Below are 22,239 nucleotides of genomic sequence, written 5' to 3'. Positions count from 1 at the left end.
GGCATCTTCTGACTGGACTTTCTGTTTAGCTAGAAGATGGAGATGCTTAGCTCCATTTCTTGTGTTCCTACCCTACAATCACCTCAGCTTTCTGGCTGGAGGCATTTTTCAGATTGTCACACAGCCCAAAGACAGGGAACTCAGCAGAGTGTGGTGTTCTCATTGAGTTGAAGAGATAGAGTTCAGGAAGGCTGAGGTGGCTAAAATTTAAGAGGCATATATGAGAGTGGGGAGGGAGCTATTCAGAGAAACAGCTCCATAAATATGCCCTGGGGTCCTCTTGAGTTTTGGCTGAAGACTTAGCTACACTTACGTGGGGTAAGGCCAGGCAAAGAATACTATTGGGGAGGAAAGGAAAGCTGGGGGTTGGAGGGGGGACTACAGCTGAGTAATAGCTAGAGATCACGTAGGTCTAGGAGTTGTTTAAGTTGAGACCAGCCAGACTGGAAAGCCCTCACTGAATACCCTGGACTGTCAGTAGAGATCCCAGAAGGGCCATTAGTAGCAGGGCTAAACTAACTTTAGAGCAGAGGTTGGCAAACTATGATCAATGGGCCAAATTCAGCCTGATACCAATTTTTGTAAATATTATTGTCACACAGCCATGTGCATTTGTTTACATAGTTGAATATTTTAGGTCCACAAAGCCTAAAATATTTACTGTCTGGCCCCTTATGAAACAATTTTGCCAACTCCTGCTCTAGAGTGAAAAACAACTGAAGCCCTTGCTGCTAATGTTTGAAAAGAAGCCTGAAAAGGATCAAGCTGACGTGCAAGGAACTTAAGTGCTTAACAGAACAAAACTCAACACTTTTTAAAGGAAGACAACAAAATCCAGATACTTAAAGTGTTTAGCATCTGGTCAGATATTACTAGGCATATGAAGAAATATGACCCATGACCAGCATGAAATTCCATCAGTAGAAAAAGACCTAGAAATGACAGAGACGATGAAATTAGTAGAGTATTACTTTATAAGACTTTTAAAACAGCTATTATAAATATGTTTATGGATTTAAAGTAATACATGACTACAGTGAGAAAAGATGGGACAATGTAAAAAAGACAAATAGGACTTCAAGATCTGGAAAGTATATCTGAAATGAAAAATTCCTGGGTTGGCTTAACAGCAGATTAAATACAGTAGAAGAAAATAATCAAAGAATTTGAAGACATACTAGTAACTCAAAGAATAATGATGGAGACTGAACGAACACCATCTTAGTTACCTGTGGGACAGTATCAAGTAATCTAACATACATATGTTTGGAGTCCCAGAAAAGAGGGGAGATGGAGGGGAGACAAAAAATTTTTGAAGAAATGAGTCCAAATTTTCTAAATGTGATGAAAAATACAAACATAAATCCAAGAAGCTCAACAAAGCTCAAGCAAAATAAACATGAAGAAAGCTACATCAAGGCACATCATGTTCATAATCAAATTGCTCAAAACCAGAGATAAAGGGAAAGTCTTAAAAGTGGAGAAAAAGACATTGTAGACTTTTGTCAGCAGCTGTGCAAGCCAGAAGACAATAGAGAGATGTCTTTAAAGTGCTAGGGGGAAGTATCAGTCTATAATTCTTATTTGATGAAGATATCTTTAAAAACTGAAGTAAAAAAAAAATTTTCAGATAAACCACAGCTGAGGAATCACCACTACTAGACCTGCACCTTAACAAAGGAATTTCTTCACATTGAAGGGAAATAACAACAGATAGAAATAAGAATCTATACAAAAGAAATGAAGAATACCAGAAAGCATAAATTCATATGTAAATATAAAAGCATTTTTCTCATTTTAAAGTATTTTTGAAAGTAATTCATTACTTAAAGCAAAAATAATAACAGTGTATTGTGGGGTTTATAGCATCTCTAAAAGTAAAATATATGACAACATTAGCACAAAGGACAGAAACAGGGAAATAGGTATATACTATAGAAAACTGCTTGTGTATTTGGTGGAGTTATTATTTGAAGGAAGACTGGTAAGTTAAAGTTGTAAGCCCTAGAGCACAGGCCAGCAAACTTCAGCCCATAGACCAAAAATGGTTTACTGCCTCCCCCACTCACTGACACCACATTGACAAAGTATTTTGCTGTCTGCTTTAGGAGATTAAGTTTTATTGGAAGACAGTCACACTCACACATGTTTATGGCTATTTGGTGTTAGGATGGCAAAGTTGAGTAGTTGTGACAAAGACCCTATGACCTGCAAATCCTAAAATAGTTGCTAGCTGGCGCTCTACAGAAAACTTCTGCTGACACTTGCCCTAGAGAAGTCACTGGAAAAATAAAGAGGTATAGTTAATGAGTCTGTATTGGAGATGAAATGGAATTTTTAAAAAGCTCAATTAATTTAAAAAAAAATGGAAGAAAAAAATGACAATGGACAGGGCAAATAGGAAACAAATACACGAAGCACACACTGATAGAACTGAAAGAGGGGATAGACAAATCGTCAGTTGTAGCTGTATATTTTAATACTCCTCTTTTGAGGAGTGTTGCTAGACCATCTAGACAGAAAATCATTAAGGATATGGGGAGAGTTGAACAGTACTATCTACCAACTTGACTTAATTGACTTTTTTTGAACACCATACCCAACAAGAGCAGAATAGACATTGTTTTCACATGCACATTGAACATTCACCACAAGACATATTCTGGGCCATAAAACAAGTCTCAGTGAATTTAAGAAGATAAAAATCATAAAATTATGTGTTTTGAATGAATTTAGAAATTTTTAAAAAATAAAGTCAGTGTAAAAAAGCATGTGAATTTCTGTATCCTAGTCATGAAAAACTGGAAAATGAAATTTTAAAGATAATGTTACTTACTATAACATCAAAAAACATGAACAATTTAGGGATAAATAGCACACTGAAAATGACTAAACCTGCTGAGAGAAATTCAAGAAGATCTAAATGAATGAAATGATGTACCATATTCATGGACTGGAAGACTCAATATTGTTAGGATATCAGTTCTTCTGAAATTGCAGTATAGGCTGAATCCTACTCTAAATTCTGGCAAGGTTGTTGTAGAGAATGACAAATTTATTCTAAAATTTATATGGAAATTAGAGAGGCTCTAGGATAACCAAAGAAATCTTAAAGAAAAAAACTGGAACCTGATTTAAGACTTCCTATAAAGCTACAGTAGTCAAGATAGTGTGCTAATAGAGTAAGAAATAGACATAAAGATCAATGGAATAGTCTAGAAATAGATCCATATGGATGTGATCAATTGATTTTAGACAAAGGTGCTGTGATGAGTCAATGGGTTGAGGGAACAGTTTTCAGTGAATAGTGCTGAAACAGTTGTTTATCCATATGAAAAAAGACTTTCCATTCTGACCTCACACCATATACAATTATTACCTTGAAATGGATCATAGACTTAAATGTAAAAGCTAAAACTGTAAAATTTCTAGGAGAAAATATTTATGACTTTAGGGTAGGCAGAGATTTCTTAGGACCCAAAAAGCACTAGCCATAAAAAAAAAAATTGAAATTTTGAACCTTATTAAAATTTAAAACTTTTCCTCAAAAGGGATACTATGAAAAAGATGAAAAGATAGGGCACAAAATGGGAAAAAAATATTCCCAGTATATATATATGACCAAGAACTTGTATTCAGAATATATAAAGAACTCTAACCACTCAAAGTTCAGAAGACAACCCAATACATAAATGGGCAAAAGATTTGAACAGATCTTCACAAAAGAAGATATGTAGGTGGTCAACAAGAACCTGAAAAGACGTTCAGCATCATTAGTAATCAGAGAAGTGCCAACTAAAACAACAGTGACACGGCACTACATATCCACTAGTATTAGTAGAAGGACTGACAGTTAACAGAAGTTAACCACCATATGGAGCAGCTGGAGCACACTGCTTATAGAAATGGAAAATGGTGTATCTCTTTGGAAAAGATTGCTAGTTTCTTACAATGTTAACCATACACTAACCATATGACCATATTACCAGTACAGCTTTTGGGTACTTACCCAAAATAAATCAAAGTACATGCTCACAAAGAGACTTGATTCATAATAGAGAAAAACAAGAAACAGTCCAAATAACTCTCAGCAGGTGAATGGACAAGCTCATTGTGGTATATTCACACAAAGGATTATCGCTCAACAATAAAAAGAAATAAACTGCTGATAAATGTAACAGCTTGAATGAATCTCAGAAATGTGGAAAGCAGAAGCAGATGAACTGAAAAGGAGAGCATGCTGTGTGATTCCATTTATGTAAGATTCTAGGAAAGGGAAAAACACCCCAGACTGATAAATAGCCAATCACTAGACCTAAAGCTGAGCTTGGAGGTAGGCAAAGAGGCAAGAGAGAACTGTTTGAGATATTGCAAAGGCTCTCTGTCTTGGTTATGGTGTTTTGTTACTTGGGCTTATGCATTTGTCAGAATTCATTGTACACCTTAAATGGGTGTATTTTATTATATATCAATTAAACTGTAATAAAGTTGGTTTAAAAATAAAAAAATCATCTAGGAAACTTTAAGTAGAACTGGACTTGGTTTTTTTCTCATTAAATATGAAAAACTTCAGAACATCAGATTACTCTTTATCTAAAATATGTACTAAATTGTAGTCAAAGAACTCAGAAGGAAAGTTTAAACAGAAAAAGAAAAATCAAATTATTATGTCTTCCCTTGACTCAAATTTCTACGTACTTAAGTTTCCAACTGCAGACTCTATCCTAATCCAATGGAGTTTCCATTCCAAGTCAACTGTGACCTATTGCTTTTGTCAAGGTTCCCAGGAACAGAAACGTTAAGAAAGTAATTGATATTTCTAAAATGTTAACTGTTAATAATGTTCAGTGTGTCTACCAGAGCTGATACTATTCTCTGCATAGAAAAGTTTGATCTAAGCCAATTTTTATCCCACTCTTCAAATTTTTAAAATCAATATATTTGTTAAGCATTCATGCTCATCACTAAGCTTTTGGGAGCATGGGAGGTTCACTCTGGTGCTTCTGATTTGTATTGGTTTGGGTAGCTCGTCGCCTTTTTCTCCTGTCTTGCAGTAAACTTTTTATAACAACCTAGGATCAGATACTTTCTCCTCTTGTACTCATCTCTTCGGGCAACATGGTCCTTATTTTGGTTGTGGTGGGGGAGTGGTGAAAGGGTAGAATCACAGAGCATTAGAATGGGAAGGTCAAGGCTCTGGATCATTAATCCAGTTTTCTCAGTTTACAGAGAAGGAAACTAAACCCCAGAGAAGAAGAGGGACTTTCCTAATGTCCTAACTCTTAGAAAGAGAAGCCAGCCCTGACCCCTTACACCCTCTGGCTGTCTGCACACAACAGCCAGCTTCTCTCTCGGACTCAGGCTCCTCTGATGGGAGAGAGCCATTGTTCACCTGTTTTCAAGGGCATTGCTGAAGAACAGGAGATAAAAGGACCATAAAGTGTACACTGCAAAACACCAATACTTGAAAGCAATCTTAAGTCACCACCGGCATAAAGTACTTTCCTATCCCTTTGGGATGAAAATTCCTGTGGCTGCTGCATTTCAGAAGAGTTTGAGGTTTTCTTTCTTCCTTTTCCTTTGTTTTTGTGACACTGTGAACTTGTTTTGGAGGGGACTTTTAACTTTAGCCTTGCTGCAGGGAGTTACAGTAATTAAAAAACTATGCTAATGAGAGACCTGTCATAAATTTGATATATTTTCCCAGTCATAACCAGGGAGAGCCCACCCTCTGTAGCTTTGAAAAGGTAAAGACCTGACTGATTCCCTCCCTGCTCCTCCACCCACAGCCTAGGTTCCTTGCTAATTGCTGTACTGTTATTAAAACAAATGACTGGTCTTTAAATGCCCCGGAATGACATGACTATGCCCAATCAGGACTGTAATCAGACCACCCTACGTTTTATGGACTCAATGTCTTGGTGATCCTGAGGCAAGCCAACGGGTGCAGAGCTTCTGCTTTGGCTGCTAATTAAACTTTAGAAACCTTTGCTTTGTTGCTGGGCCAATCATACCCACAATCTGATAGGCCAGAGTTGATTCTATTTGAAACAGACAAATTTCTGCTTATTCTGAAAAACAAGCAACAATTCCAAAGAACAAATGCTTATTTGAAAGAGCAAAAGTAACTGTCAGATGAGTGGATTGCCTGGAAATAGCTTTACTCAGAAAACCTTCTGAGAGTAGGAAAAAATTTGTCGTGGCTGCCAGATACAATATTATTCACATTTCAAAAGAGAAAATGATGATATTAATACCTTCCTTTTGGTTACTGCTGTTGGCCTTTGCACAGCTCCTTAGCATCTGGATTTACATCATTCCCTGAACATCCCTCTGGAGGTGGAGGGGTGCATGTGCCAGTGACTGTATTGGAAGTGGTGTGATATATTGATTAAGATTTGGAACTTTGAAGTCAGTCTTCATTCGTGGATTAATTCAGGAGACATTTTTTGAATGCTCCCTGTGTGTAAGGAACTGTTGTGCGCACTAGGCTAGAATAGACTAAATGAAAACATGAAGAAACAGACTACAATTCACTGCCCTTACGGAACGTACATTCCGATGGGGCCAGCATACCTGGATTCGTGTTAGATCTGCCACTCGTTTTGTGCTTCTAGCAAGTTACTTGTTCTCATCCAGTTTGTTTCTTCATATGTAAAATGGAGTTCATGATTCCCGTTGCATAACGTTTTTGAGGATTCATGAGGTAATGCATGTTAAGTGCTTAGGATATACTGACTGCTCCTGAATGGTAGCTGCTACGATTATTGTCATCGTTATTGCTATTTGGGCAATTCCACTGTCATCATCGGATACCTGTCATCATCAGATACCCCTCTAGCATCCAGCCTCCAGGGGGCTGACTAGGATGCTCCATTGGCAGGAAACTGGGTGAGATCAATCCCCGACCCCAGTCCTTTTAGATGTAGGGGCCACGGCCAGGGGTCACAGTCTGATTCTTGCCTCTGCATTACCTTCCCTTTATTTAAGCAGCAGCCAATACAGAATTAGCCCTTGTTCAAAAATAACTACTATCACCATCCTGTTTTGCTTCCCTGGGTGACAGACTCTAACATTTCTTCCTCTCTTTTTCTTTCAGATTGTTTAGTGTAATTTTGGAACAATTAACCAAAGAAACAGAAGGCGGTAACCACTCCAGTGGCAAATCAGGAGGCTTTGATGTCAAAGCCCTCCGCGCCTTTCGAGTGTTAAGACCACTTCGACTAGTATCAGGAGTGCCCAGTAAGCACATTTCGTTTCCTAAAGCCCAGAGTTTGTTGATTTTTTTTTTTCCTCCTGGGTGGGTCTCGGAATTATGAAATGGGGTGTGATGAGGTGAGTTGTTGTGTAGGAGTCAAGGTCTCATATGCCTTTGCCCTTTATGAAGCACTTCTGCTTGTATTGTCACTTTGGGTCTACGTGACAGCCCTGATTCAGGGGCTGGATATGATTGTTGTCTTCTTGATGTTGTGGGAGAAATTTCTCTTGTGGAGATAAAGGAGGTGGTGACGGGAAACCTGGAGGTCAGGCCTCCTGAGTCCAGTCTGGTCTTTGTTCTCCAACACCACACTACTGTCACCTCCTCCCACTCCCAAGTCTGCCCCTCTGCACGTGGCTGGTTAAGTAGATGAGGGTGTTGGAGGGCTCAGCTGACTGCCTTTTTTGCAAAATGAGAGCAACCAGTGGCTAGAATCTTGAAAATTCACTTAACTCTCTAATAGAGGAACTGTTCCTGTCCACTGTGGGGAAGAGGTGAATGCTTCTGTGTCCTCCCCCACATGCAGGGCACAGTAGTGCCTGCTTAAAGGTTGTTGTGAGGACTGAGTGCAGTGATGGAGGGAGAGCCCATGCCAAGGGCTGGAGCATAGTCTTAGAGTGAGAGGTGCTGTTGTCATCCACTAGGCTACGCTACCTGTCCAGGCCAGGCGCTAGATATCTGGGCCAAGTTCAGTGCTGCTTGAGTTGAAACATGCCCCACCTGTGCCCTGGCCAGGAACTTCCATAAGGAGCATGGAGTGTCCTTCACCGAGTTCTGTCCCTGAGAGTACACCACCCACCCACCTCCTGGGGACTTTGGAGGGTCGAGGTCCTCCTGCCTTTCTAAGGACCATGGCTGTGAGGTGGCTGCCTGCTTTCATCTGGAGGACGGATATGGGACTGTGAGATGTGCCTTTTTTTCACAACTCGTAAAGCCATCAGAAGAACACAGATCATGTTTTTGCCTCTCCAGAAGTTCTTCATGAAATTTTATTGAACCTGCTGGCTTTCAGAATGCACCAAAAATTCTCCAGAAAAAAAAATTCCAAATTTAACATTTTTAAATGTAGGAAGTGGTGTTTTGTTTTGTTTTTTATGTGTACTTGTTTTTCCAGATGGTTCATTTATTTTCATTGAAAAAGATCAGTGCAAGTCAAAACCACAAAACTGTCTGGAAGCAATTGAGAAAAATAGAAATACGTTGGAAATGATCAGCCCTGTTGTGTGTAATATGATTATATGAGAAGTTCAGTGAGCAAACATGAGGTTTCAGATTCAGTTGTTACAGCTTAATCTAATTTAAAAGTAACCACGACAACTTTTTTCCCCCAAAGAGCAAATGACAGGCCGGCCTGTCTGCGGTATGTGCTGTGAGCTTCGTGGATCTGAGTCATACGTAAGGACTTCTCAGCCCATGTTCATTAACTGCCCTGGTGGGGAAACTCCAAGTCTCTCCTCAGGCCTGACTAGGCTTTGGGGAGATGGGTCGGGCCCTCTGGGTCAGGCTCTTTCCTGTGCTGGTTTGCAGCTGTGGACCAGTGATTTCTTAAGTGCCTGAAATTGTTAAAAATGCCAGGGAAGGTGTGACTGTTTACACTTCTCTGGGAACTATCTAATCCCTTTTAAAGAGAACTTGGACTGGCCTACAAGGCATGATTTTGTGTGTGTGTGTGTGAATAGATGTTCATTCATGGGAAGGTAAAAATGTGTTTCAAATAGAGCCCTTCAGATGTTTATGGAGCTCTTAACCACCCATACTCAGCTGATAAATATGTGTCTGAATCCTCGACTATCAAGTGGGAAAGAACCCTCAAGATCACCCAGTCCACAAGTACCATCTTCTAGATGAGGAAGCTCGTGCAAGAAAGAGGTAGTGACTTAAGCAGGTTCTTACAATTAGTGGGTGGCCAAACAAGGCCAGACCCGTAGCCTCCTAGCTCCTGGCCCAGTGTTCTTTCTACTCCATTTCACTGCCTCCTTGGTTAGAATCCCATGAGATCAGCTGTACATATTGGTTGTATACAAAGGAGCCTAATGTCGTGAAAGTGTACACGTTCACATTACATACAATGTCATTATCTCATAAATTTGACTAATCCAAAATATTGAAAATTTGAAATATAATAGTGATATTGTATTTAACTGTAACAGTAATTGTTACGTTGCACTTAAATGAAATGTATTAAACATAACCACATTTATGAAACATACTGCTCAGTGCCATACAATTAAGAATAACTACTGGATGATGATTTTGGATGGCCCATCCATGTCTTAAGAAAACAAAAATGAAAAGACAAACAAAAAGCTCTTTGTCCAAGTAGATGAGAGCAGATGTTTCTTTTCCACACCGTCTATTCCTTATGGAAGATGAAAACATTAAAAGTCATCCTACTGATCATTTTTTTCCCCAAAAGAAACCACTTGAACATTTAAATATCTGAAGGCAGTACTGAGAATTTTTGTCATAATGAGCATCTGGAAAGAGGCTCTTTGCAAGTCCGAAACTCTCTTATCACTCTTCCCTCCCCATCCCTGCCCCCACCTTTTCCTGTGTACTTCTTATCATGGTGAACTTTTCTTGTAATTGCTGTTTTGTGTCTCTACATGGTGTGTTCTGACTTCTAACTCATTTAATTGTAGCATCTCAACTTCTTATATTCTTTTGTTCGTTGAGTATGTATTGGGAAAGTGAGAAGATATTAGAAAAGGCCAGTTTGAAAGAGTTAGAGACCATGAGGAGAGGAAGAGACAGACAAGAAAGGGGGAAAAGAGTGAGTTATACGGAGGGAAGCTGAGGTCATGGGTGACAGGAGGAGCGCAGGGCACACAGGCGCCTGGTGGATCAGGCAGCCTGGATCTGGTGGGGCTGTGGTTTCCTGCTAACCACTCTCCTTAAGTCTCCTATTTCCTTCCACTCAGTAACGAGTGTTGCCCAACCATCCCTCTTCCCGTGGTCTTTTCTCTTCCTGTACCATGGCTCTGAGTGTTACTCTGTGAGTAGCTTCCAGGTTTCTGTGTTCCTCCCTCATCTCACAAGTCCATGTGTCAGCTGCAGGACGCTTCCCTCTTTGTGTTAAGCCAGTGATCAAACTCACTGGGTCTAGTTGATCTCACCCCTTCCATCCTCTGCCCCTCTCCTACCTCCCTCATTCCTGAGGAGCCTCCTTTTGACAGGCTTATCTTTGTTCAGGCACTAGGATTAGCATCATGACCCTGCCTCCCCGGGCACCTTCCTCTCCCTCAGACTTGCTTGTTGAGTTCTGATCTCATCTGGATCCTTACCCTGTCCTACCTGGAGGCCCCACACCCTCCAGCTACTTCTCTGCCTCTCTTGCCTACAGCTACCCCACTTATATTTCTAAAAAGACTGCCTTTTGAATTTTCCTGGATCTCCCCCATGTATACATGTTATTAAACTTTTGTTTGATTTTTTTTACTGTTTAAAAATAAAGAGACTTCCCTTTGCTGATGGTCTGAAGTCTGGCGCTGTAATACGAATCCCAAACTCAGAGCTACCTAGCTTGCAATCTGCTTGTCTTTCCTGATACCCTTTCCCACTGTGTGACCGCCAGCTGAGACTCACCACCCCCAGCCCATGTGGTGCAAGCTTGCTTCTGTGCTTTTGGTGCTTTCTTCTCTCTGCCTAGGAGTAGCCCCTCCCCCGTGCATGCCCACACGCCAGTGGAAATCCACCCTCCTCAGCCTTCAGGCCCTCCTGAGAGGGAGACTGCTGCCCAGTCCTCTTTCTTCTTTCATCTGTCTTTAATTTTAACGGTGTGGTATTACTCACCCAGCATCTGTGTGCTACCTTAATTTGTGTTTAATTCTTACGTCTTCTCCTAGAAAATAACCTCTTTGAGAGAAGCCACGTTATGTAACACATCTCCACACTCCGCAAGGCACCTAAACCTTGCGCTTGCCGCGAGGTAGATGTTCAAGGAATTTTGTTAAATGGATGAATGAATGTGTAAATGAGTGACTTTCATATCCAGCAGTCCCCTCTCCCGGCCTTAGTTTTTCCATCTTTTAAGTTGAAGGAGTTGGATTAGATGATCTTTAAGGTTCCTTTTTAACTTATCTCACATCCAGGCTTAATGTTAAAAGCTATGGAAAAAAAAGAAAAGCTATGAAATAGCCCTTCGAGTTTTATTACTATGTGTCATACACAGATCAGGCATGATTAGGAATTTTATACACACACACACATAAACACATATGTCATTGAAATATTTCCTAGCTCACTAACTTATTTTTCTCTTTCCTAGGTTTACAAGTTGTCCTGAACTCCATTATAAAAGCCATGGTTCCCCTCCTTCACATAGCCCTTTTGGTATTGTTTGTAATCATAATCTATGCTATTATAGGATTGGAACTTTTTATTGGAAAAATGCACAAAACATGTTTTTTTGTTGATTCAGGTGAGTAATGAAATGGTAGATAACCTTACTTTTTAAAAATTCAGCTTTCCCAAAAATAACTTCTGCAGTTTGGGGAAAATCTAAAACAAAATGAGAGAGAGAGAGAGAGAAAAGAAAGCCAAATACACCAGTAAATCTAAGCCAGTTGTTAGTTTGAATTATATTCAGAATAAATGAGAATTTAGTCTCCTTTTCTATCTTAATTTCCTATGTAATGTATTCTGACAAGGACTCTGAAAACTAGACCACGAGGTGAATCAGCAGTGTTGTTTTGTATAGGCTGAAGAAAGGTTCTGTAAAAGTGAGGACAGAGGAGAGAGCAGTGGACTCTGAGTAGAGGAAATGGACAAATCCCATGAAGGAGGGAATATGTGAAGTGAACCTTGAAGGACAAGAGGAGTCCAAGACAGCGTAGCTGGGACGTAGGGCGTTCCAGGGTCTGGCAAGGGGACAACAGCTTCTGTGGCTTGGTTTCCTGATGCTCCCCTCTCCCTTGAGTTCTGAAGCCTTCCTCCTCTGTTGGCAGATGTTGTAGCTGAAGAGGACCCAGCACCATGTGCGTTCTCAGGGAATGGACGCCAGTGTACCGCCAATGGCACGGAGTGTCGGAGTGGCTGGGTTGGCCCCAATGGAGGCATCACCAACTTTGATAACTTTGCCTTTGCCATGCTCACCGTGTTTCAGTGCATCACCATGGAGGGCTGGACAGACGTGCTCTACTGGGTAAGCAGCTTGAGGAGAGAGTCTGTGGAATGTTCTTTCCTTGGATAGAAGTGTTTCATTAGCTAGAGCCATTGGCTAGAAAAGAAACCCCAGAAGTGAGTTCTTTGGGAAGGAATGCAGACCCTCCCTTCACTCAGGACCTGTCATCCCCACCTCAGGGCCTTAGTTTCAGCTCTAGAAAGCCGCTACAGAATGTTGGCTCTCTCCATCCCCAGTCCCACTGGGCTGGTTTTGCCCAGCAGTCTGGTTTTTAGGAGGAACTCCAGCAGGCCAAGGCTGTCCTGATTAAATGCTTAGAAAGCCAGAGGTCATTTCCCCAGTTAAGAGGCTCCTGGACTCCATGGACTAAATCTTGTTCTACTAGGCCCTATACAGGAGATAGACAACATGAACTGGATCCTTTTCATGCTTTCCATTGCTTAGGACAGCCTTAAAGCCAAAGTCGGGTTTTCCCTTATTACAGTATTTCCCTTTTGCATCTTCAGTATTACTATAAATCAGCCCAGCATAAGCCCTCTGCTCTCTCCGTTCTTTCTTTGGAGTCAGGACCTCTGGCAGAGCATGCAGAGGTGGCTCGTCAGCCTTCCGGGGCTGGTGGAGCTGTCTGTGAGCACAGAGGGATACCCTTTGTGTGGTTGCCGCCTGGTTCTTATTCCTGATGGAGCCAGGGGGTTGGCTATAAATGAAGAGCAGTCATATTTTAACAGCCTTTTCTCAGAGCAGAGTTTGTTTGTTTACTTCTTTGCCTGATAGAGTTGGGAAAAGCTCATAGAAGTTTAGAAATGATTTTCCACGGCACAGAGTTGCTGGAAAAAACAGCCGACTTGCGGATTTTGAGCCTAAACTCAAGTCCAAACAGGATTAACCCAGATTCCAATAATGATTTGTTATAAGGCAGTTAGTAATAAAATACTTCTTGAATGAGCAGTCTCTAGTTAGAATGCCTGCAGATTGAGAAGGAGCTTCTGACAGGATCTAACTTTCAGACACTTGATTGAATTTCCCATTACTCTGTAACTTCAGAGATTGTAGCATGTAATGGTTATGAATAGAGTTTTTGCTTCCCTTCACCAGTGAGCACCATACTTACAGGATTGTAGGAGTCCCTGTATATTCAATGTTAAGCAAAGGAGGTATGTTTTTATTTTCATCCCTCAAGTATGAATCTAGTTTGGTAATAAGGTTTTTTTAAGCATCACCAACATGTTCTATCTTGCCCCCCTCCTTTTCTTATTGTCATAGGAGAGTGTGTGTGTGTGTGTGTGTGTGTGTGTGTGTGTACGTGCACACGAGTGTGTCTCTCTGTGGGTATGCACATCTGTTATTTATATCCATAACACAATGGCTTTCATGAAGAGGAAGAAGGAAAGAGATTCTATTGGATGAGCCAGGTCCATGGCCCTGCAAGGGGACCCTCTAATTATGTAAAGTGTTTGTTTTCACTGTTACTTCCTAAGTTGCAACTCCTACATAGATTAGTGACATTCTCATAACCAGTCTTCCCTTGGAGTTTCTGATAAATAGAAAAAGTATCATCCAACTAGCCCAAACTGATCCTTCCCCCACACAAAGAGTACAGAAGACAACATTCTGATTGAAAACAAACAGACAAAAAATCTGTGACTCCCCACAGCTCTGTTCTCCCTATTGTCATAGTGAATTGTCCGTTGCCGATCCAACATGCCTTGACTAATGGACAGTTTTATCCTTTATTATGTTTCTGCACGTTGATCCTCTCATGACGATGTTCCTGTTGCCACGCAAGTGAAAACTCTAGGAGTGTGTGATGAAAGGAGAGGAAACTCCATGCACCCAGAAACAAAAGTTTCACTTGCTTTCCTGAGAACCGTTAAGTATCACCTAAGATGATATAATTATTACCTCTATTATTCATATGACAATCACAGAGCTAATAATTTGACAATATAATAATTACATTCTCTATGAATTACATGGCATCTTTATTCCAACGGAGGAACTCCAATAATTTACCAACATTATTCCAGTCTATATCCCTTTATAGAACATCTCAGAAACAGTGGAATACAGACCCCTGGACATCCCCAGGGTCCTACTGCAAGTGCTGTGGTCCATGATCTAGAACAGGGGTCTACAGACTTTTTTATAAGGGGCTAGGCCATATTTGGTCTTGCAGACTGTAGTGTCTCTGTCACAACTACTCCAGTTTTGCCCATGTCACTTGGAAGTAGCTGTAGACAGCATGGGAACCTGTGGCTTCCTTCTGATAATTACCTGTGGACACTGAAATGTGAATTTTGTAGCGCTTTCCTGGGTCTTAAGATACTGCTGATTTTTTTCCTCACCATCTAAAAATGTAAAAGCCATTTTCAGCTCATGGGCCATGCGGAAGCTGGTGATGGGCTGGGTTTGGCCTGCAGATCGTAGTTCAGTGACCCCTGGTCTAGACTAGAACCCAGCCCTCTGTCCTTGACATTCTTCCACTGTCAGAGGTTCATGAGCTCTTCTCAAACACTAGGGGGCAGCTCAGTAATGTCTTCCAGAGTGCTCAGAAAGATCTTATTCTCTGAAACATGTCAGGTTGCTTTTAATTACTTGTTGATTGCATTTATTAACTCAGCATAGACTAGGCAGGAGCCAGGGCCCCAGCCTTTTCCATACTTTATGGGCCACGGTTGGCTGGAAGCCACACAGTTCTGTTCCAGAACAGGACATCCCTGCCCAGCACAGCACCTGGCCCAGAGCAGGTGCTCGGCAAATACCAGTTACACTTCAGGTGTCTCATCCCATTGCTTCAGTGTAGATGCACCATGTTTAAATGCCATTTTTATCCACAACCAGGATGTAAAGGGAGCATCTGAGACAGAACTAAGGAGATTAGATTTTAAATGTTGATTGCGAGGAGATTTCTCAGTCCTTTAGGTGTTTGTATATGGTGGACAAAGTCTTTGCAGGGATGATTTTGCATCTTGTCAAGATCATATTCAGTCAGTGTTCTCAAGCCCGTTGATGACACAACTCTCCAGAGTGCCTGGCAAGTGGCCAGCAGGGTCTTGACAAGGGAAATGCAGGGGGGCCCAGTATGCAGAATGACACACATATAACAGAGCCACGTGGATGTGTGGGGAGGGGATTCTTAACTTCTGGAGAAACATAATTTTTTTTAGCACTCTCTTACGAGGTGAATTCCATAGACATAATTAAGCTGCCATCTGACCCACATGTATTTGATGTCCTTAGAGGCAGAAGGGTGAAGTGCAAGGAAAGAGCCTTGAGGCTGCCTAGGGCCAGGCATGTGACCTTGGGTAGGTCACCAAAACTCTTGGGCTTCAATTTTGTTGTCCACAAGATGCAGAATAACACTACTTGATTTCATTTTTTTCTTTCAACTTGGAGGAAATGTTTTTAAGTATAGGAAATTAAGTAAAATAGTATTGGTTTCAGGAGAGAGCTATCCATATAAATCGTTTATGGCCTTTTGCTTTAGTGCCAAGCTCTTTTCTCAGCACATCCATGGCAGCGCTGGCTGTCAGACCGAACGGGAAGTTCTGTCTCAGCCAAGCTGACAGTCTCCTTCATTCCTGTTATCTGGGAGACCCCTCTCTATTTCACCAACAGCTTGCCTTTCTTCGCCTTTCTCTTATTCCATGCTCAGGGAAGTACCACCAATATATCAAGTTTCTAGTAGTGTTAGCAACAGTTAGAAAAAAACAAAAAGCCTCAGGTTAGCCTTTAATTGGAGACATGGATGTGCATTTCAGCCTTTGAAGTGAGGGAAAACTGAAACCAAATGGATTATTATTTCCTGAGTACTGGGTGACACCACATGAAGACTTTGATATACTTCAAAAATCTAAATTGAAATGCCTGAGCTCATGCCGATTTCTCCATTGTTGACAAAGACCATGCAGACAAAATCCCAAGCACAGTCTCTATTTTCATGTGGGGGTTTGGGGGACCAGCTTGCCAGTTCTGACTTGTCCCATGTGTGTGGTAAGGTCTAAGAAATACTAGCCTCTGAAAAGAGACCCTTGTTGAGAAGGTTTAGTTGGGAGAAAGACTGGCCCCTAAAGCTTAATTTTTGTTTCTCTTTCCCACCTTCTGGAAATTTAAAGTCTCCTGTGGCCTTGGTTTTCCCCTCAGCCCCCAGCTGTTATTCCAGGTAATATTTCTGATTTGAGCAAATGAGAGAATAGGAGTCTGTTGAACACTGATTCCTAAACAATTAAAAGTTTCTTTATTTGGAGGAAAAGTTCCCTCTCAAGTGGGAGCAGACAGCTGTTCCTGGAGCCATTCTCTGGGCCATGGGACTGAGGCCTGAAAGAGGATGGGCAGGGCAGAGTGTCGGCTGACGGCTGACCTACTTTGCCACAGTGTGGGAGCACAAAGTCTCCTGGTGTGGGCCCTGGACGTGCACATCCTTCCCTCCCCATGAGCACACACTGCCCTGCCACGTGCATTCCTCCTGCTCCAGCAGAGAGGAAATGGGCCCACAGAGGTCTCTGTGGAAGGGTCTGACTTCAGGCTGAGCTCTGGCCACTACACCAGGCAGCCTGTTTCTTCTCCTCTGCTCATGGGTTTTTAAATAAGTTTAGTGGCACAGTTGCTTTGGAAGAATTACCCTGGGCCTTCCTGCTGAAATTAGTTTATCCAACTTAATTAGATCAACAATTGCAGCCACGGCCCTGGCTCATTCATTACCCTAATTGCCAATGTAAGATGTGCAGACTGATATGAGTTCTATTGAGCACATCAATTTTCATGTGGCCAAACAGGTGTTTCAGAAGGGATTTAATGCCCTCTCCTTCAACTTCAGCAACAGATGTTAGTTGTTTGTTTTTTTTTTTTTTTTTTTTTGATGTTTTCTTTTTCTATTTGGTTTCTGCATGAAACAAACAGTGAAATGCATGAGCTTCATTCTGTAAAGCTAAAACCTAGAGCCGGATAATGTAGAGGAAAGCGCATGCTTTAAGTCCTAAGGGCTTGACCCTGCACACAAGAACTATGAATTGGCCCAGACTGTATACTGTTCTATTAGCTGGAGATTCTGGGTGTTCTAGCAAAGTCAAGCATGACGTCATTCATTCTGTCCCCTGACTGGTCCTTAACAACTTCTTTCTGGGAGAAGTGTTTGCCCAATTTAATGCTAACTTGTGCTGCTGTTAAGTTCCATCCAGCCGTGAACCTTAAAACACCTGTTTATTCCAGCAGGGAAATTGCTCATGACTGAACCTCTCCCGGGAAGATGTGTTGGGGCAGCCATGTCTGACTGCGCTGCTTGAGCTTGTCCCAGAATTAGGGGCGCCAGATTCCTTTGGGAAGCTCACTGCTGGAGCCAGCTCTCCAAGGGTGGGTCTTGTTGGTTCAAGCTAGGTGTAGGGGAGAGGGGCTTTTTTCTTTCCCTTCTCCTAGATCCTTCCCATGGATGCAATTGGGAAAAATCTCATTCCCCAAAATACCCTTGAATGTGTGTCAGTTAGCTGACTTCTGAATACTTTCCTTCTTTGAATTAATTTAGCTGTGCTTGCACTCACTGATTGCAGATAATACAGGTTTAAAGTGGATTAGGTTTCCTTGGATAGGTTGGCTACTAATGGAAAGTTATTATTTCAGGGTTGTTTTTTGCGGGGAGGAGGGAGAGGAAATTAGTTTTATTCATTTATTTTTAGAGGCAGTACTGGGGATTGAACCCAGGACCCTGTGCATGCTGAGCATGTGCTCTATCGATTGAGCTATGCCCTCCCCCCTCAGGGTGTTTTGTTTGGTTTTTAAGAAAAAAATTTATAGAGTCAAATGTTGCAAATTTGTCCCTGTAACTAAGACTTTTCCACCATCACAAATTTTGAAAGCAAAAATAGTACTAATAACTTGAGAAGAGTAGAAAATAGTTTCCAGCTAAGCAGCAGTTTTTCTTCTACAAAAATCTTTTCTGAAAAAACCCTTATCAAGACAGTTTCCTGTGAGAAAGAGCCAAATCCCAGCTGATTTCCCTCCCAGTGGCCAAAGGTTGCTGTTGCTATTATTTGCCCAGAAAACTTTGGTGACTGTGTGTGTGTGTGTGTGTGTGTTGAGAATATATAATGAATGTGCTTTGGTTACTGTTGTTTGATTTGAAGCAAAGTAAATGTTTCATTCAATGTATAGAATGCTGTCTCTAATGTGATCCTCTCTCCTTATTAGATTCTCTTTTTAACCCACTCCTATGAGACCGTCTTATTTCTTGCAGATGAATGATGCTATGGGATTTGAATTGCCCTGGGTGTATTTTGTCAGTCTCGTCATCTTTGGGTCATTTTTCGTACTAAATCTTGTACTTGGTGTATTGAGCGGGTAAGCTACACCTCTTTCATCTTGAAAGCAGAGTTCTGAGGACAGTTGCCAAGACCACACAGGCTTTGTTGGTGGGGGCCGCCAGGCGGGTGCCAAGCATTTTCTGTGTCCTCCAAGATGCTTAGCTTTCTTTTCTGCTGAGGCTTCCCAAATCAAGCTGATTCCTGGAACCTCACCAGCCTTCAAGAAGGAAAGCTATAGGATAGTTATTGACCAGAAATTAATCAGTGTTGTCACTTGGGATTTAAATAGTTGGCATTGCTTGCCCATTTGTCCGTCCTAAAAGGAGATATATCTAGTAATTGCTTTATTGGTCTGGATCCAAATGTAATGCAGATTAATTGGTACAAAGCAGTAGCTAAATGACTTTTTGTGGGCCACATTGGTAGGTTTCAGCAGCAGAACATGTCCTCACTGAAGGAACCAAAATGGAAGGCCCTTGGCGGGGTCCCATCCTAGGAGCACCAGTCTTCGGTCAAAGCCCTAGTGGTCTGGCAGCTGGTCCTGGGGCTCTGCTCTTTGGCAAATGGATAACTGATAACTGATCTCCTTACATTTTACAGGTAAATGATGCGATAGGATGGGAATGGCCATGGGTGTATTTTGTTAGTCTGATCATCCTTGGCTCATTTTTCGTCCTTAACCTGGTTCTTGGTGTCCTTAGTGGGTAAGCAGTTGGATCCATGTTCCACATTCTGCTGCTGCCACATGTCAGGCGGCTCTGCGTGTCCCCTAGCTGCTCCCTGCGGCTTTCTCTGCATGCGTGTGGACTCTGATGTCCCCTCTGTGTGTTGCTTTTGGACTAAACTGTGATTCTTTCTGCTTGTATCTGTTTGTGAGATTCTGTGTTTATGATGCTTGCCAAACGCAAGTAATTTAATGAAACTGTTTCCCTGAAGCTAGTCGCATTAATATGCCCGTGTGTAGAAGTAGATTAAAACTGAGTAAAAGGATTCCCAGCCTTGGTCTCACCCAGGAAAGGGCCTTTGTCTTTTGTGGTTTTCTTCCCTTTGGTACATATCGTGGCCTTTTTAAGTTACCCACAATGTATCATGAATGTTTCCAGTGGTGTTTCAGATTTCATGGTAAAGGAGAAATAGGCTTAGGTTAGCACATAAATAATAAACAGTTTCAAAATCGCACATCCTTCAGATCGGGATCATTTATTAGCTCAGGATCATTTTCTGCTGCTGTCATTGTGAGAATGTTCCCTCAAATTCATTTTTAATCATAACTTGTAGAATCTTTCTTTAATACAGAGTAATAATCAGCTTTTGCATCTAAATTCCTATAGCCTTATCCTTGTCCTTGTCACTCAGTCACTGTTTTTGACATTTCATTTTGTTGACCACCTCGGCTCTGTGGATTGACCGTCCATCAAGGGGTTTCAGTGGAGACTGGGTCAGGAGGGGGCCTTAGCCCTGCCGGTAGTCACCATCCCAGAGCCCTTCTGGGCAGCCGTGCACCCTTCCCGTCCCACAGCCACCCCAGACAGGGGAGGACCTCAGACAAGGGAGGAACCCCAGAGAAGGGAACTGGGGCTCCCAGACCCTCAGGAGCAGTGCCAGGTTATCACCATTGATGGGGGGACTTGGAGTGGCCAAAGCCCAGGAGGCGCCCATGTCCCCAGAGGAGCCTTTGTCACTCCCTGAGCTCAGACATCCTCAGGAGAGAGATCCTGTTGATAGACTTGATTCCAAGTCAGTTTATCTATTCCTCACTCTCTTTATCTTTGTCTTTCTGAGCTTCTATCTGGGGGAGGTGATGTCTTTATGCAATACTGAATCAATGGAGAGACCTTTATCGCACTTTTCTAAACGCTGCTTTTTCCAGAGCAGAAAACAGAGCTAGTTACCCATTTCTGCTTCCTTTCCTCATCTTCCCTCTAGCCTCCCCAGCCTGTTTTCAGGGGATAATAAATTTAGAATTCTGTTTGACTAGGTGTGGTCACTTTTTACACCATGGGCACACCCTGTCACGTGAAACCCCTGTCCAGGAGCCTCTGTCCCACAGTGAGAGGAGTGGGGGGATGGGCTGGGACTGAGGTAGGGGTGTGACAGCATACCCCTGCCCACCACCCAGACCAAAGCTTCTTTCTGCAGATGAATGGCCCCCAGGCCTCCTGTTCTTTCACTTAAAACTTTGAAAAGTACCTTCCTCCTAACACCTTCCATCGCCTTAGGTTAGCGTTGGGATTGTAAGGGTGGAATTTATCCCAGGAGAAACAGTCTCATGTTGATTTCACCACAGGGAAGGCCCATACAAGGTTAACAGCAGCTCTGTTGTGAATTCCTTGGCGCCCCATGTCTTCTAAACCCAACTAAACTGAGGCCATGGAAACGACTAATTTTAACAGTGCCTGTGACATGCCTTATCTTAGAGCTCCCCAGAGCAGGAACATCACCCCAGCAGGATGGAGCATCTGAAAAAGATGGAAAAAATGGGGGGGAGGGACTTCTCATTATCATGGTGAGTTTTAAATATATGCTTCCCCCCCCCAGGGGGTACCCAAAGCTGGAAGATGAAAATAGGCACCCATCATGATAAATCGAAGAGTTTACTTAAACATAGTTTAGGAAAATAAGTAATTGTAAAACATTTTTGTGTCAGAACAAAACTAGATCCTTTATGAAGGAGTCAAATGATATGTGAACTTTAAAAATAAAATCTAAGACTTCCCAGCAATTGTCCATGAGTTCCACATTGTGCCCCAGCTCCTGGGGGCTGCACACTGATTCTGCCCTACCTGTAAGGCCACTTGGTGGGAAATGCTGGGGGGCACTTTGTGGAAAGTAAGAACCACGTCTGCAGAGCAGTCTCTCAGCGGTGTTCGCTCATTTGGTCAGCATTTCCCGAGTTCCTGTTGAGTGCCCGGCTCTCGGCCAGAGGCTAGGGTGCCAAGATGTCTGAGACATAAATGGGGGCCTTATGCTCAGATGTTCATCGTCTGGTGAGGGAAACATTGTTAAGCAGTGCAGGATGGCCAAGCTAGAGTAGAGGTGGAGACTGAGGGGCTGTGAAAGCTGCCTGTCTGTGAGCTAGATCTTAAAAGATAAGGCATCTGCGGGGGCGTGGGTGGGGGGAGTGTGACTGGGGGTACTGATGATGAGCTGGCATGTTCCTTCCTCCCCTAAGAGTTAGCTACCTGGGCTTCTCTGTCCTCTGTCCTCCTTGCCTCTGCCCTCCTTCCTCCTTGACTTTCCCCCAGAGCAACAAAAAAATCTAAATGGGTCATTTGTATTCATTTTCTTGTTAAAGCTGACGTAAAAATTTTTTGATTTTAACCTTAGGGTTCTTCCCAGTTTTTTGGGGGGGGGCACTCTAGAGGGAGTACAAAACCTGAAGGACGTAAATGTTAAAAGGAAGATGACTTAGGTCGGATGGTCCCTTAGGGACCATCAGACTGACACAGATGTAATCTGGAAAGCCCTGAATTAGAAGGCTCCCATTTTAGACACTTAAGACTGTGCTGCTGCTTTCTGATGAAGAGTCATTAAATGATGCTGTGTGTCTTTAAGTCTGTTAACCA

General features: G+C 42.2%; 1 protein-coding gene across 2 annotated transcripts in view; it reads left to right on the top strand.

Moving 5' to 3' along the window:
• CACNA1D (calcium voltage-gated channel subunit alpha1 D) overlaps positions 1-22,239 on the top strand; it is a 294,778-nt gene that overhangs the window by 148,657 nt on the left and 123,882 nt on the right. The window contains exons 5-8 of one of the 2 annotated variants that reach the window (XM_032458261.1): positions 7,100-7,242; positions 11,526-11,678; positions 12,205-12,401; positions 19,274-19,377. In XM_032458261.1, coding sequence (XP_032314152.1) covers positions 7,100-7,242; positions 11,526-11,678; positions 12,205-12,401; positions 19,274-19,377 — 597 coding nt within the window. Of the gene's footprint in view, positions 1-7,099; positions 7,243-11,525; positions 11,679-12,204; positions 12,402-18,606; positions 18,711-19,273; positions 19,378-22,239 lie in introns of both variants that reach the window. The other variant, XM_032458260.1, reaches the window with a different exon arrangement.

This window comes from Camelus ferus, chromosome 17 (genome assembly GCF_009834535.1).
Source record: "Camelus ferus isolate YT-003-E chromosome 17, BCGSAC_Cfer_1.0, whole genome shotgun sequence".
Classification (NCBI taxonomy): Eukaryota; Metazoa; Chordata; class Mammalia; order Artiodactyla; family Camelidae; genus Camelus; species Camelus ferus.
Note: the sequence above shows the minus strand (reverse complement) of the source record. Positions and strands in the feature narration are given on the sequence as shown.